At 35.7% G+C, this 17,628-nt stretch overlaps 1 protein-coding gene across 10 annotated transcripts in view; it reads right to left on the bottom strand.

Moving 5' to 3' along the window:
* The window catches only part of SYNJ1 (synaptojanin 1), a 68,001-nt gene that overhangs the window by 39,842 nt on the left and 10,531 nt on the right, over positions 1–17,628 (bottom strand). For 9 of the 10 annotated variants that reach the window (XM_062001778.1, XM_062001771.1, XM_062001789.1 and 6 more), the window contains exons 3-11: positions 14,947–15,033; positions 14,274–14,541; positions 10,954–11,179; positions 9,614–9,697; positions 8,795–8,856; positions 8,116–8,212; positions 6,671–6,840; positions 4,200–4,281; positions 1,784–1,936 (exon numbers count right to left, since the gene is read on the bottom strand). In XM_062001778.1, the coding sequence (XP_061857762.1) occupies positions 1,784–1,936; positions 4,200–4,281; positions 6,671–6,840; positions 8,116–8,212; positions 8,795–8,856; positions 9,614–9,697; positions 10,954–11,179; positions 14,274–14,541; positions 14,947–15,033 (1,229 nt within the window). Of the gene's footprint in view, positions 1–1,783; positions 1,937–4,199; positions 4,282–6,670; positions 6,841–8,115; positions 8,213–8,794; positions 8,857–9,613; positions 9,698–10,953; positions 11,180–11,935; positions 11,957–14,273; positions 14,542–14,946; positions 15,034–17,628 lie in introns of those variants that run through there. The other variant, XM_062001827.1, reaches the window with a different exon arrangement.

The following is a 17,628-nucleotide window of genomic DNA, read 5'->3' as shown; positions in this document are numbered from 1 at the left end:
CACTCACCATTCACATATCAGGCAATTAATTGAAAGGAACGCAGAGAAAGCAAAAGAAAGAGTAGGTAAGGAGTTAGATGTAATGAGTATTATAATACTTCAAAAAGGACTGTTTTTCAGTACAGAAATGTATATTAACATTTAAGGTTAAAATATTTTTGATCCTATCCTAAATGTACATATTTTTACTTCTAAGTACTCTTGGACTTTGAAGTATCTAACTCCTGAACAAGAAATGGGAGAATTTCAACCATCAAACTTTTCATTTGAGAAATGAGAACACAATGTACAAGGTAAAAAATGCATTTTAAAATATATTATCAGGGTACTCAAGAAGACATTGAGTAGTGACCTGGTCTGGTTTCACTGAAACAATGACAAGTATCATATGGCTTTGAAAGTATTAAAGATCCTCTTTGAACAGATGGACTTCTGTCAGGGACGCTGTGTATGTGTATGTGGTACTCAGAGTTGTATCAGGGCAGGGATCCTGTGCTATTCCAAAGATGGCAGAGTAAATGTATTCTGTGTTTTAAACGTTAAAAATGGAAGGGTAAATACAGTAAACATATTTTACAAAGTAAAAAAGTAGCCAAATGAATGGTAGAAAACTAATAATTTCAGAAAAGAAACAAGTAAGGTTGAATGAGAAAGTCAGGAGAAGGGGAGACACCCCAAAAATACTTACTGTAGTTTTCCTGACGGTCTGGGTTACATTTTTGTGAGAAAATAAAACTAAACATCTTTAATCAAATTCCAGTCTATACTAAAATACTAACAAATTCCCAAATGAAAAGTCTTATATGTACCAATTCAGGATAGAATAAATCATAAGACTATTTTACTTATTTTCTTTGAATGTAGCTTATTGCAATGTCTTGTATATGTGCAAAGAAGGAACCTGGTACAGTATGAATGAACAAGTGATGGAAAAACGAAACAGTCAACTATGAGTACGTAGTATATAATATGGAATGAGAAGCAACACATTTATGAATAAAAAGAATGGTATACAAAAAGATTCTTGAACGAACTAAGGGTAAAAATTGCTATGGTTCAACATTTGTCTCTTAACAGGTATCAACTGATGAGAGAGAATTATGGAAACAAAAAATGCAACATTGTTAGAAGAAAAATAAAAGACAACCTGAGCAACAAGGACAAAACAAGCTGAAGGGAAACAACATTACATTGTCATGTAGCGTGGAATTGTTATGTTGATGTTAGAAAGCAAGGTAGAAACAGAATTTGGGGTTTTTTTCAGTAATGGAGAAACTTAAAAGGAATAGCTAGAGGAACATGAAAACAAAACACACAAGTGCAGCTTCTTTAATTTTAACACTTAATATTAACACTAAAAGCATGAAAGACAATGTCACATGAAGCATATTTTTGAAGAAAAGAGAGTGAATGAAATTGAAACAATAGGAGGCAGAGAGAGGTACAGAAAGAAAAAATAAAATATTCAAAGAACCTAAAGCTGATTTGAATATACGTTTTTCTGAACTATCATCTAAGGAAATGCAAGTTTTAAGCCTTATCCTTTCTTACAGAGTGGTGTAATCTGAGAGTCACGGCCATGGCTGAGAAAGGGTATACTGAAACAAGATCTGGTTATCAACCAACCTTTTTATGTTAGCGTTTTTTGGTTGGTTGTTTTTTCTTAATGTTACACCAAAAGCATATTTTAAACAAAGAAAATCTCATAGCTGTTATATTAATGACAGAATTTTTAAAAACCCATACTGAATACTGCTAAAGTTTTTATTAAAATGTACTTTACCTTAGCTTTTCCTTCAAGGGCTCCAGTTCCAGCATAAATTTTACTGACAGAATCACCATTCACAGACCACATGGATCGGAATACTTCCTGAAAGCGAGTAACCAACTGAGGCTTCTCAGCTAATCCTAATACCTCCAGTTGTTTTGTTAGCATCTGCAACAGTTGAAAACAGCATTTGCAAAAGAAAAATCTGTAAATGTATTTATTAAAAGGGACATAATATTTTTTCAGCATGTATGTACAAAAAAAAAAAAAAAATCTCTTTGGTTTATATGTGGCATTCTGGACAAACTGACACCATGTCAAGTTTGCAAGATTGCATTGTACACGTAATTCAGCACCAGCATTTCATTTCCTTTTAAACATAGGTAATAATATCAGAAAAGAATCATGCAGTTTGTAAATATTCCATTTAAGACTTCACTAGTTACAAGGTAAGCTATTTTTGGTTCTCAAGTCTTTCTACTTAGGTAATTTAGAATTAGTGTAATTAATGTTCTTCCCCCAGAAAGTCTAATACCAAATACAGGGACTTCTATTATCAAATGCAGCAGCAACAGAGCTCCATGATCAGTGAAACAGCAACAGCTTCTGTCATTCACTCCATTTTCATGCATAACATGCTGCAACCTTTACTCTCACAATCAATATACTTACAATAATTTTCCATGATGCACATTCTACATTAAATGCATTTAAACTGTATACATATAATACATATAAATGTATCATTTTACATTTAAATACATTATTTAAACGTAGCATTACGCTCATGGATGCAGAATGGGACACTGCCTTGTCTGAAATCCTGGTTTACGGAATCATGATTATGTTAAAAAAGTCAAGTAAGTTTCTAGTATATGTGTCTACCAACATAGTACTGAAAATAAATGCCAAATATTAAAATTAAATAAAAAACACTTTTTCAAGAGTATGTAGAAGAAAAAATTTTTAAAACTTTCATGTGTCCAATGTCAAGAAGGAGTCTACAGTGATGAACATATATTGATATAAAGGCAAAATTCTGAAGGTTGGGCAGGAATTAACAAAAGTCACAAAAGAAACTTGCAGACCAAATTAATCAGAAATAAACAAGAAAAAAAGTTTTAGAAATCAAGTGCTTCATCTTGTAATTTTAGGTGGTCATCCAGAGCTCAGTTTTTGTTACACAGTGTATCTACTATGTTCAGAAAAGTAAGAATTTAAATTCTCATTTAAATAGAATTTTTAAATTAAGCAGCTCATGAGGATTTACCATTTTCCTTCTTATTAATTAGTTTTCAGACTTTTAGCTCCACATTTTAGCTGAAACCAAAATTTATCTCTCACCAAGGATAAATTTGGCACACTTGTCTTAAAAGAAGATAGTATTTAATTTAGTTTTTAAAAGGTTAAGAGAAAAATACAGCTGCAAAGCTAAGCTTGCCATACAAGCACTATACACATTAAGAATGTAGAAAGATTTGTTCATATGTCACTCAACTGGCTGTAGTGTTCACTTGGTAAATTGTAGCAGCAAAGTATTATATATTCTAACATCAGAAACGTTTGCTCTGCAGCCAGTGGATTTTACAGTTCTCTCAGAAATTCCACCTACAGATGCTAAAACAAGAGTGCTTTCATTATATAAAATTCAAAAGAAAACAAAAGAATAATCCTGTACTTAGTTTGATGTTACAGAACCCAAAATTTTTCATTTTTAAACACACTAACGACTTAGGAGTCAAACTTAGTTTATTAAGACGAGTGGAGCTGTCAAAAGTTTCACTGAGCTACTCTTTTAGGCCAATCAGTACTATTTTACTTCATCAGTTCCTATCAGATTCACATGTCCATGCCCCTCTGTATAAGCCTGCGAGGCTAGAGCCTTTGTTTCAATAGCAAGACAATATGCTGAAGCACAACCCTGCAGAAGGACTGAGTCCTACTTAATTTCCAACTACTCAATTTGAGTGTGCATAAAGCCTCAATCATGGTATTGTCCCATGAAGAATTCACAGTGCAGTGCTGTGAAAATATGAACACACAGCAGTGGTGGAATCCTATATGCTGAAGAACTCCATCTAATAGAATAACTGAATGCAAGGGTTTTTGTTAAGGACCACAATACTACTGTCTCTTCTAGAATTGCAAGTCTGAATCTCAACAGACATAAGAAACTGATATCTAGAAAAGAACGAACATTTTCGATAATGCTGTATGACTACTGCTTAATTCCAACTGCTACACAACTACTGCTTCTGTATCAGCTAAGATCCAGTTGCCCCAGAACAAGAAAAGTATCAGGCTATAAATCAAACTGCCATCTATAAAATATTGGAATTCAATTTTAATAAAGAAATGAATGCTACTTTTACAGCCTAATTGCTACAGAAGCATCAGGAACAGTTGTGTATCTGGATACTGTTTTTCCTACCTCTAAGCCAAAGAAAGCCTGCACGCTGTTTGTTCTATCCAGACAGTCCAAGCAGTTTGTTCTGACAGTACCACTTTGAGATCTGTGCCAAGGACAACGAGAGACAGAGAGAGAAAACAACTGAAATAACTCATTTAACACAAATATCATCAACAAAGATGGGGACATCAAGATCTGAACCAGAATAGTAAATCAGGGTACTGTTAGTGCAGTGTCACTGTCATCACAAGTATGTTTATAAATGCATCAGCAATAGAGGGTTAGTTCCAATAACAGCAGTGAATTTTGCGTCAGTGTTCACTATACAGAATTAAGTTTTCTGCAAATAAAATAAGTCTTTCTTCTTCAGTTTTTCTTAATTCTCCTCACTTGCTCGGTTAAAGTGTTATGCAGGATTAAGTTTTCTTTTCTAACAATCCAACTACCACACTTCCCAAGAATCTCAGAGAGAAATAACAATTCTTAGTTAAAACACAAATAATTTTTTAAAAGGATAGTTCTTGTACTTGTTTAACTAAATGAGAAGTAATGAGAATTTGTAATAAAACTAAAGCCAATTTCAACCTCTCATTACTTTCTCTTTCTTTCCCAAATAAAAATGAAAAATAAGCCTTTCCTCTTTAGCTTGACAGATGCTTGAGGCCCTCAGGCACTCTGTACTGCTCCCCTTCTTTGAAAGAAGCCTATTAACTTGTGCTATAAAGTTGCCAGAAGGATAACACTAGGCAACACCCATATCCTTCTTGACTGGCTACAAACACAAAATTCTGATGGCTCTCCCAATGACACACACTTATTCCTTACTTTTGTCATTCCCACTATGTACTTTGTCCAATTAAGTCAGTAAGGTTTCATCACATATACTTAGAGAGCTAACCATAAGGTGTAGAAAGTTCTGAAGAACTTTTTTCAAGATCATTTCTTTCATTACTATGTCTGTATTTGATTTTAAATACATAGTAGCTATTTGTGTGTTAAAAAAAAAAAATCTGACATCCTCCAAAGGAGATGGTCCATGAACTTGTTTAGAACGTTATTGTACCTCATACTAACACATTTCTTCAAACTATCACAAGCCACAGTCAGTCTTTTTGAAAGGTGACAATATTCTTTTAATCTCCAAGACCAAATGGTGCTCTCCCAACAGAAAAGTGTATACTTTTATAAATTTTTGGAGAACGGTCAGTGACATTTTAAGGTGGAGATGGCACATAAGTACCCTCCCACTAAATCTCATCTCATTCAAGCCTACTAAAAGCTGCTCCTAGACGACTTAATCTCACAGCCAGATTGGGCACAGAGTGGTACAGGAACCGTCTTCTCCCCTCCCACTGCACTAGACAAATCAAACTCCACTGCACATACCACAGTCATAGAATCATAGAATGATAGTGGTTGGAAGGGATTTTTAGAGATCATCTAGTCCAACCCCCCTGCAAAAGCAGGTCCACCTAAATCAGGTTGCATAGAAGGTCTTGAAGGCCTCCAAAAAAGGAGACTCCACACCCTCCCTGGGCAGCCTGTGCCAGGGCTCCCTCACCCTCACAGTGAAATAGTTTTTTCTTATGTCTAAATGGAACTTTTTGTGTTCCGGCTTCATCCCATTACCCCTTGACCTGTTGCTAGATACAATAGAAAAAAGGGATGCCCCAACCTCCTGACATTCACCATTTAGATATTTGTAAATATTAATGAGATTCCCTCCTCAGTCTTCTCTTCTCTAGACTAAACAACCCCAGATCAACAATTCTCTTTCTTATGGAGAACCTCACTCAGCAGTTTGCTCTGGTATTAATCAAATGGAGGAAGGGTATGGAGAGGAGAAGAGCAGGAATGTTGTCTATGTCTAGTCCTGTGCCCCTTTTCCTGTTGAGATAAGCACAGGCCTTGCTCAAGGAAGAGGGGCTGGAAAACAGGGACAGAAGTACGAGCACAGCAGGACTGGGAATTATAGTGCAGGGAGGAAAACATGGATCCCATTTATAGTCAGTGGAGAAATGAGTCTCCCAAATGGGGAATCCAAGTGCAAACACAAACAGAAGAAGAATGCACTGAATATCAGCATTTACAACAAACAAAGTGGTATGCTCCATCACTGAGGAAAATACGAGTTCCATTACACAGGAAGATGGAAAAATATTCATTCTTTTATCCCCTGTGGGTTCAATCAAGTAAAAGGACAAATGCACATTTTCACCAAAATTACGAGGTTAGAGGCCTGAAATTTAGTCATGCGCCATCAGTGTGTCTCAGTTATTTTCCGTTAAGATTTTTAGAGCATGTTCAGGATGAGACAAAATTTTAATAGAGTAAAATAAGTGTCTCACATTTCAGGTGCTGAGCATCATCTTGGATATACTTAAAACACAATAACAGAAGTAACATTTTTTTCCTCTTCTTGATAATAGGTGAAAAGCATTCCAAAAGTATAAATTAATGTAAAGAAATGTAAAGAAGTTAAACACACAAACCTTTTAACTTCCTTTCCATCAAAATAAAAAAATCCACACTCTAAGAATTTCTGGACTTGAGGTTTAAGCACACTGTGTAGTTTTTCTGCCTTTCCACCTTTAACCATTTGATGATAGTCAAAGTTCACCATTTTGATATCAGATGAATGTTCAGATGCTTTCAAATGGCTCTGACATTGCAGAAAAAGAAGAAAAAATAGTATAAATATACCAATATCTGAACACATAGTAGTATAAGCTAAACAAGAGTATTTTTTAAAGCTTTTCTATTAGTTACCTTGTTTATTATACACTTTCTCTTAGGTAAAATGAAACCATTTTTAACACTATTGTTCAACAAATCTCTGAGAACTTATTAATATTTTCCCTGTGTTTTTAGTTTTCTTGTCACAATCAAAGTAATTCTTATTCCTTACAATGTTAAGGGTCACCAAGACAGCCCACAGCTGCTTCCACTGTTAAAATGCTTTGATTTGCAAGGAGCTGTTTCAGTGGCAATCGCTTTCACCAACAGTTACCATTTTAGACATACCTGCCAGTAACCAGCACTTAGACACTCCATAAACTATTACTGAAAAAAAACAGGTAAATTATTTAGGTTGCTGTGAAGGATGGCTTGAGTAAAACTTTCCCTAATATTCTGTAAAACTTTATTGGCAAAGCTATGATCTGCATTGGGCATTGACATGCATCTGGAAGCACTGATCTCTCCTATCAGGATAGCTGGATAAAGATACTAGTGAATAGCCTAAGATATTCAATCATTACAAATATCAAGGAAGAAGGGAAAGAGAAATAACAGATGGCTATTGACATGTTCTCTGGCTTCAGACAGAACTTCTGAAATTGTCAGTATTTATGGACTACAGTGTGACAGCTATTTTTAGCCTAACTAGTGGGAATTTATGAAAATGGCCACTTATACTTAATATCATCTGAATAAACATTTCTAATCACGAAGCAGCTTTTACAGTTAAACTGGTTAATTGATTTGTGGGTGGTTTTTTTTTAATATTAAGGAATATATCCAGAAATTCCAAGGGAAATATTTATAAAAGAAACATCACGGTATTAAATATGACAAAGTATAATTTATTTCTTCAACAATTTTATACTGTAAAAATATTTTTTAAATAAGCCACTAATAAGCATGAAATATGAAAATGTCTGAAAATCTCTCAACATTGTCCATGTTCCTGTTACATTTTTTCAGTAAAGTAACCAATTTAAACATTTATATGCACTAAATGTATATGGAGCTTCTAAAAGCTAATGTTATGTTACTTACCTTAAGCAGTGCTTTTATGCTTTTATGATAAATACAATTTTAACAAGTGGTAGTTGCTACAGAACGTAACTGTTTCATTTTTTAAAAGGCTGTGTAAAAGCTTCATCACAAACAGGCAAATTCCAAGGATGTGCAGTGTGAGAATGGTCATACTCACCTGAAAAGCTTTGCTGAGCATGTGCTCCCCTTCTTTGGCCCCAAGTAAATTTACAATAATTTGCTTGCCATATAAGTTTTTAAGAGTTTGGAAATGCCTGTTAACAGAAGAAAAATTCCACACTTATTTTTCGGCATGCAGAAAATTAACATGAACACCTGCAACACTGACTGAGATGCTGCAGAAATGTACTGGGTACTCTAATACTGCCAGAAGCCTTTTAGGCCACGACTAAACAGATCAATATAACTCAATAACAGCATACAACCATTGACTCCCATTTAACTAGGATAATAGCACCAATTTCACAACATACTGTTACTTAAAACCATAAGGCTATGAAGCTGAAGTGTCAAGGCAGGAATAAAACCATAAATTTTACTTTATACAGCAGTTGACAAATATAGGTTATTCAATATAAACATGCTATATTTTTTTTATTTTCAATTTAACAAAGTACTGCACTACTTTAAACTTTCTTGAAACTTTTCAACAAAGCACTCAAAGGCACAAGCAATCCTGTAAAAGCTTGAAAAAGCTGCCCAGGCAGTTCGCTACTTTGCCAAATCACCTATTTCTACAGACAAAGCCTCCTATTTGGAATAACATATTCTATCCCTCTGATGCATCACTTAACAGAAGTTTGTAGTGCATGAATGAAAATTTAAGACTCTTTCACCTGTCAAAAGCTGGTGCATTCGCTTCAAAACCCCTCGACATTCTGACACGATGGGATCCCACCTATGACATGAAGATTACATTAAATTATTTGTCTTTACAATCTTGAGTAATTGTTCTCCAAAGATCTCTTTCAATCCTAAAAATTCATTTCACTTTCTAAATGAAATCTCCCAAATTTCTTCTACTTGCTACGGTGTGCATTCTTTTTATAGGCTTCTCTTAAATTCTTCTTTTTTTCTAAATGACATTTTAAAATTTTATATACTTAGTCATATCACCTAATTACTTCTTATTTTAGGTAAAAGGCATGTAAATGTTTCAGCAGTTCTACTGCAAAATGCTTCTATGTCTAGATTAGAGAATCCAGAATCACTGTGAGGCATAACATTCTTTTAATCTCCCCTGTAAAAACTGTATCACGTTAGTGGTTGCTGATACAATCCCTCTTTCAAGAAAACTGTGATGAAATGACATTACAGTAACTCTTGATCCACATTGACTTTTTGGAAAAACTTTAGAAGAATTCAGAAGAAAACACTCTTTTGGTGCCCTTAGTTAAATACCAATTTAAATCAAATCAGAAACACTCAGAACTTCAAAGAGAAAACATCTAAAAAGCAAACAGACACTAAAATCTCGTGCAAAACAGCATTCAGAGACTTGAGAGTAGCAGGCTTGGTGAATTAAACAGTAGCATCAGCTTGCTCCCAAAGGATAACCTCATCCTGACAGGTAACTGTGCCTCAATGTTACTGTAAGGTGTTTAAAAAGACATGATTAAGAATTATCTGTATAATGAAAGCTATCTCCTGCTTACCTGCAGGCCTGGCTGTTCCCAAAATAATGGAACAGATCCCCGAATCTGTATGAAAGATGACACTGAGTCATCTAAAAATATCACCTGTCAAGAAAAAAAAAAGCCTAGTATTAATAGTTATTACAGAATGTAGGGTTTAAGTTTCTTAGCCTTACCTCAACATAGAGTATACGAAATACATTTACATATTATATATTCCACACTACAAGCTAAAATATTAGGTGTTCCCTATACTTTTCTCTCTATCCCCTCTGAACATTTAATGAAAGAAGTTCTGTCTCTCCCCTGCTTCATTGTAGAATCATGAGTCACAATGCCTAAGAAAATACAGCAAGCTTTTATTATTTGGGCCTTAATTACTTCTGTGCTAAGAGATTCTTGTTTTAAAAAACTTGGTAAGACCTTCCTGTAGGAACAGTTAAAATGCACACCAATGCACAGAAAATAACAACGCGGCCTGCTTGGAACACTTGCACAGATTTGCGCATCAGAATCCAAAATATAATCATCTCCTAAGTACTGAGGAAAGGAAACATCAAGTAGAATGATATACCACAGTCACCCGGTGACATTAGTCTGCCAGGAAACTTGGACAAAGAAACTATAACAACAGTTTCTGACTGAAGTCCTGTAACTGAATGTGTACAAGCAGAGCCCTTCCTGGATAAAATCCTACTGAAAGTCACCTAGGCTTTGCAGAGTCATTGAGTGAACTGAAGACTCACATGAATACAATAGGAGGAATATCATCTTGGTTACTAGGTTATCATAAGAAGTGAGCAAAGAAAGGGCAACAAAGAACAATTTAATAGCCTCTTGCATTTCTGTATAGTAAGGCCAAAGACATGTAATCAAATGCAGCAGAATTACAGTAGCTTTAAGAACTGTCTTTCAGAGGAGCTGTGTTAAGTAACAGTAAGAATGCCTTTATCTTTCCTGAATCATAAGGTAACATGTACTTGCCAAATATTTCTTTTGCTTGTTTGTAAGGCCTTTTACTTTACTACTAGCTCAGACCAAAAGTAGTACACACTCACATACAGCTCAGGAAGCTAAAAGGAAGTCCTGCCACCTACAACAGTTCAGCTGATGGATAACAGCTTCTTAAGCTACTGAAACTCAGACCCATGCATGCCCTTACCCTAAGCTACACTAAAAACCAAGATCATCAAATTATGTAACCTACTTAGATTCTTTATTTAGCAACAAAGGAACTATTCCAATATCTGTTGGTTACAGGCTTGACTTGTGATCTGTTGATTTAGGGCAAAAAAACCTATCCACATATGTGCTTATCTTGAACTCATGAGCCAAGTAACGTGCACTGTAGTGTAATATACCTGCTCTGTTTCAACAAAATTAGCAACGTGACCATCATCATTTGTTCCCCGAACATTAAATCTGGTGCCAGCCCGTTCACAGCTTAGTCGTGAAATGAGACAAGCTTTTGCTTGCTTGTGAGCCGCATAAATTGTCCTTATCTCCACTCCTCCACACATGAGACGTAACAACCAGTCATCACAGTTCACCCCATAGTGCTTCAGATGTAAATGCAGTGACTGGTTCCTATCAGGAAAAAAGAAACAACAAAATAACTGGAAGGGAAAAAAATACAGTTCAAATTGTTAAACCAGTTACTGACTTCTTAATTTTTTTTGGCCACTACTACAAGTAAGAAAAGAATAATAAGCATGTTATAGTTTTATAACTCCTATTTAAACATACTTGAACTAGCAAAGTTTACACGAGAACAGTTTAAATGTTTGCAAGATAATGTGGGGTGAAGCCACGAATTTTAATATCTTAAAGAAATAAACCTTATAAACTCTGCTCTTCACACAGCGAAAAACAACACTCCAAGCTTGTTTATATTTCTCCACTCAGACTTGTTTTGAGAAGCCAAAGATTACAGAGTCTGGGAAAAGCAAACCAGAATTCCAGTTACAGGGTTACTTTTTTTGATGGGTAAACTACCACTCAATTTCACACCACCACAAAATAAAGCTAGGAAAAAGCAAAACAACTTGTCAACATACATGAGTTATTTCTATTATACCTCATCATAATACATTACTTGCCCAGACAAGCTTCCACGAATACATTCACAGCCAACTGATTTTCTAATGTCTTTAAATACCAATTTCAGGGTTAAGTGTTGGTACCTTATATATTACACCTACCATTCTCCAATACCAGATACTGCTCAAATGAAAGAATGATCCACACTTCAGATACACCTGCGCATTAAGTGGTACCAATCAACATTGTAGTAAGTAAATAAGACTAAAGTTTGGGTTTATTGTTTTTTTTTCTTTGTTTTACCTCACTTTAGTAGGGATTGTCTTATGATCTTCTTTGGAAACATTCACTTGTATAAAAAGGAAGTAAGTTTTTCTGCATAGTAAAAAAAGTAAACTCTAGTAAGATGGCTTTGTCATTATCCAGAAAATTCCACTATAATTTACCATAACTGCAAACAACATATTTGGTGTAAAGACTGAAACTATCCACTTTAATTTTAGCCTTTTGATTCTAAACTTCCAAATTACAAAAAAAAAAAAAAAAAAAAAAAAAAATCTGCAACTCAAACACCTCAATTCAAGATTCAAATCCAACAAATAAATAAAGTATGCATTCACTTTACAGAAAAATATAGGAGACTGAGAAATATTCTCTCATGGGCAATTTGAGACTGGAACTTTTGAATACAAAAAGCCCAAAAAAGCTTACTGATGTGCATAAGCAGAATACTTGCTGTTACTGACTTTTAATGTTTACATTTCTAGATTTTGGAATCTTTGACATTCTACCTACCTCATGCAAGATTCTTACTTAAAAAAAGAAAAAATAGGCAGGTAAGTTCCGAAGTTTTATGACAGGAGTCAAAAATCAGTCAAGTTTATTTGCAGAGGGTCAAATGTATCATCATTTCTCAAGCCTTGAAGTACTGACTCATCAACAGAGCCCAGTCTTTCTGCAGATGCAGAGAGAGACAGCTAGGTTCCTATAAATGCTGTAAACCTACATCGAGGTAAATGTGTTTCTGAAGACTAGAGATATTTTTCTCTCTTAATACACATATTCTGTCTTATATAGCAATCTGACCACTTGCCTCTATCTGATCAAAGTAGCGTCAAAGAGTAGAGTAGCACTGCCACGTATGTCAGAGCTGGTTTTGTGTCTTGTATATTGGACAGAAGGGAATATGTAGCTTTTCACCTGTTCAAACAGCATACTGCCAAGTCTTCAGGACACTTCCAATGTTTATGGACACATATTATTTTTAATGAAGGCTGAAAATATGGGAGCAGAATTTCTTACATCAAAGTATGCATCACTGGCATTATTTACGTTTATTGGCGTAAACAGTAGTATTCCCTTTACCAAGAATTTTCTGTGTTAAAAGCTATACTTAATTTAAAAAATGAAGTTAAAAATTAAGTTAATTAAATTTAAATCTGTGAAAAATTGTTAAGTTAAGCAGCCAAGCAATGTGCACTGTAGCATAGCCCAATATGTTTCAACAAAATCAGCACCATGACAATTACCTGTTTAAGAAATCTTTTAAAGCCCTTTTATATGTTGGAAACCCACTTGGAAGCTACATATAAACACACCATTTTAAGAATCCAGAATATTCAAAAGATTAAAGTCTTCTTTAAAGCTCCATTACCATACTCATTTTAAAAAATTAACATACTTAATAAAAAATTAAGAGACACTAAAGCTGAAACGCAACTGTTCACATTGAAGTACGATATCATAAGCAATGAAAATTTGTGTCTTCCAATTAAGAAACTCCCAGCACCTCAGGAAACATATCATTAATAACATACTTCTGTCTTTAACAGTTAAAATAACCACATAGTCACAGAATGGCAGAGGTTAGAAGTAACCTCTAGAGATCATCTAGTCCAACTCCCTGCTAAAACAGGTTTACTTCAATCAAGTCACACACGAACATGTCCAAGGTGGGTTTTGAAACTTCCAGAGAAGGACGCTCTACATCCACCCTGGGCAGCCTGTGCCAGGGCTCCCTCACTCTCACAGTAAAATAGTTTTACCTTATGTTTAAGTGGAACTTTGTGTTCCAACTTCTCTCCATTACCCCTTGTCCTATCATGCGAAATAACAGAAAAGAGTGCCACCTCATCCTATTGACATACACCTTTTAAATACTTCTAAGTATTAACAAGATCCCTCATCAATCTTCTCTAGGCTGAACAGTCCCAGACCCTATAGCCTTTCCTCATAAGAAAGATGCTCCAGTCTCCTAATCATCTTGGTGGCCCTACAGTGGACTCTCTCCAGAATTTCTCTGTCCCTTCTGGGCTGGAGGGCCCAGAACTGGACACAGGACTCCAGATGAGGTCTCATCAGGGCACAGTAGAAGGGAGAAGAACCTCCCTCGACCTGCTGGACACACTAATGTTAATGCATCCCACGATGCCATTGGCTTTCTTGGCCACGAGGGCACATTGCTGGCTCATGTTTAGTTTGCTGTCCACCAAACAATGCTATTCTATCTCATCCATACATATGGAATAAAGGTATACATTTTGAGACATGATAAAGACAAGGATAAGACCTTGCCATAGATCAGTTTGTACGAGCATGTGTCATCCTATATATAGCCTGATAAAACACATTATGAACTCACCAGAAAAACCTGTTGTCAGTGGTGTGCTCCTGCATGCTGCGATGAGCATTGAGACTCAGATCTAAACTGACGCCAGTTGCAGACCATGCAAAATAAAAGTTTCCCGAGTTCAAAACCTTCCGCACTTCTGAAATACGATCCTCATCTGCTGAGTCAAGTCGTAACGATACAAACTCGGTGGAAGTAACTCGAAAAACTTCAGAGTCTTGAATCTTTCCCACTGACATGCATCCTGTTACTAGAACCAGATAATGTAACAACGTGTCTCCTGTAAAACAGGAAAAGGCACAGCTAACAGCATGAATCTTAGGGGAGTGTGATGTTGATCATGTATTCATATGCTTAGAGGCACATAATTTGATTTGAGTTTGCTGGAAAAAGTACAGAAAGAATCAACGTCAAGAATCCATTCTCAAATTCTACACAAGAAAAGGAAACACAATCAGGAGAAACTATGCTGCAAATAACAGAGATTGTGAAAACGGAAGTTATTTTTGTCCACTCCCTCACTTCTGGGAGTGCTCCAAGCTTGTAAGTTACTCTGCAAAGACAAAAACCACCCCAACAGAACAGCCCAGTGCCTGCTGCGAAGATCCTGTGCTGCTGAGTTTTACAAGAGCAGCACAATTTTCTTCCCAAAACAAAAAATGGACTGTTTACATATTTTACTCACCGAGGTTTAATCTTAATACACCCAAGAGCCCATATGCATCCATTACTTTGGAGTAGGTATTCTTGATTGTGTCTTTTTCTGCTGAAGCTACGGAGAGAAAACAAGATTTTATGATGTAAAAGATCATATGCTATGGCAGGGAGAGTAAGCCCACTCTAAACTGAAAATCCAAGTGATTACAAAAGTAGTTAAAAAAACTTCTGGAAAGAAATTAAAATGTGTGAGGGTGTGGGCATTTTATAATGGAAAAGTGAGTATTTGTTTTTATGAAAAAGTAAGATGATACAATGTTTTTAGGCAATAGAAAAAGGTCTATCAAAAAAGTGACATGAAAGGTGAAAGCTGGCATCTTTAACATCTTCTAATATTAAAAGCACCTACAATACAGGCAAATGAGTTCCATGAGAGTGCTCTCCTGTAATTAGTTAAAACTAGATTAGTCCTAAATACCATTTTTTTCCAATGAAGAAAAACAATCCTTTCTCCCCAAGAATAAAACTGTCATGTGGTAGTATTATTTCACATAAGTAAACAAGATGATCAAAGAGTGCATTTTAACTCATTTTAGATATATTCCAAGAAAATCAAAACTCTTCTAAGACAGCAAGATAATGACATTTAAAAGCTATGTATTTCATTAGTAAAACATGATTTTCACAGACATTAAAAAAAAAAAAGAGGTGACATTTTAGAGGAAATTAAAGTATATCTACCATTATACACCTGGGAGTTAATGTTAGTGTGCACTTTAGAACTCAAATTAGTACTTGAAAAACCAGGCCCACAAGCTTGACTGCAGGGTCAGGTAACAGAGTAGCTGCAGAGCAGAAACTAGATCCCACCTGTCCTGAGCTTTTGCTCGTGACTGAGACTGCACCTGTAAAGACCAAAAATTCCAGCTGGGCCACTAGATCCACAGGGAGCAAGATTTCTGGGTCATAAAGGACTGGCCTCTTCTCCTCAGAAATTATCTGCTAATTAATTTTCTCTTTGGCACTAAAAAAATCAGAATTTGACATACAGTGTAAATCAAAACACCTATTGCCCTGGCATTGTCCTACACTGTCTCACACTTAGGTGTATTTTCTTTAGTATTGCTGTTGTGAATCTTCCTAATGAGTATTCCCTAAGTTTAGCTTCCCTAAGCTTAGCACAGCCCTATGTGTGCAAGAGCCTATCCCTTCTGTTCAAATGTCTGCCAGTTTTCTACTACTAAAGTAGATCAGAAACTCCAATATTGATGAAACAATTATTTAACCTCAGCCTAAAATTTAACTCATTCAATGTTTCATTAAGTGCATTTTTTAAAAAGCTTTGAATATATGCACTGATATGCTGTATTCCTGTAATACAGATGCTAAATATAGATTTATAGCAGCATGATTATTTCCAAAGCCCTCACTCATAAGTACTAAACGGCCAATCTAAATATTTTGTTTACAGATAATAATTTTGTTAGCATCATCATGTTTTTCCATCAGGCTGGAAAGAAACTTCAAAACCTAGTTCTTTCGATCCATTTTTCCAGCAAGCATTTAATGATGTCAACCTAACCTTCTAAATACAACTTTCAGTAACCAGGGAACAGACACGTTCTTTTTTCATATCTAAAATTATTAATGAAAGATGAGTTTTAGTTTAAAATTTTTTGCAGGATTTTTCCTAAAGGTGTTTGTCAGCATTTAATGACACTTCAGAACAACAGCTTTTCTGTCTTAGGATTTCGTTTTTCAATTGCATAGAATGCCTGTCATCCTTGCAAAATCTTAACAACTAAATGCTCAAAGTAAGTAACATGGGCTTTTGCAAATTCAGATAAACAAAAAAGGCTAGCTCTAATAAAGCAGCAAAGGGTTGTCAAAACAAACAAACAAAAGGAAATAGAAAACCTTTTTGTGGTTAGTCAGTTACTATTTCTTTAACAAAGCATGCACGCAAGCACCAACCAAAGCATTTCATGCCATATTTTTCAGTTACATGAGATTTAATAGTGTGAACTCACAGCAAAGCTTTTCCACAGCAAATGTGTAAACACTTTTATCTAGCACTGTCTGCATTTCTTTTTTCTTTTTTAAGGCAAAAATTCACAGGGGAAAAGGGCAAACATCACACATTACAGAAGGTTCACTCCATCCATCCTGCCCTGGCCCATCCTAATGTACTCCCAGGTTTCAGGCACTGCCTCTGCAGAACCCAAGTCTAGGCGCAAGGTAAATTTAACACCAGCATTCAAAAAACTTAAGAGATAGATGAGATTTGGTGATGACTCATTAACTGGACAGTACAGAAGGACTGAAATTACCACATATTTCCCCTTTTTTTTTCATGAAACTAAGCTAAAAAGAAAGCAGCCATAGAAGCAGCACTCGAATAGAAAAGGGAGCAACTTCACAGGACCTCACTGCTGCCTCTTCCCTACCTAAGTAGAACCAACTCATGCCGCACAGAGATGGGCTGCATGGTTGACTGCAACTATGCTCAGCCTGCATTTGGAGTAATGCACAATAAGAGACTTCCCATGATCAGGAGTGCTACAATATTAAGAAAAGGAACTTGAGTTTTCTGAAAGCCAAGACGAAATCAGGAACAGCTACACCACACTCTTCTATTAGAACTGTTGGGACACCATGGGGACCAGAAACTCCCAGGGAGGCAGAACAGGCTGGGGCCAGCCTCAGTCCA

The sequence above is a fragment of the Colius striatus genome, chromosome 1, assembly GCF_028858725.1.
Source record: "Colius striatus isolate bColStr4 chromosome 1, bColStr4.1.hap1, whole genome shotgun sequence".
Taxonomy (NCBI): Eukaryota; Metazoa; Chordata; class Aves; order Coliiformes; family Coliidae; genus Colius; species Colius striatus.
The sequence above is the reverse complement of the archived record's forward strand: the minus strand, read 5'-3'. Positions and strand labels throughout refer to the sequence as shown.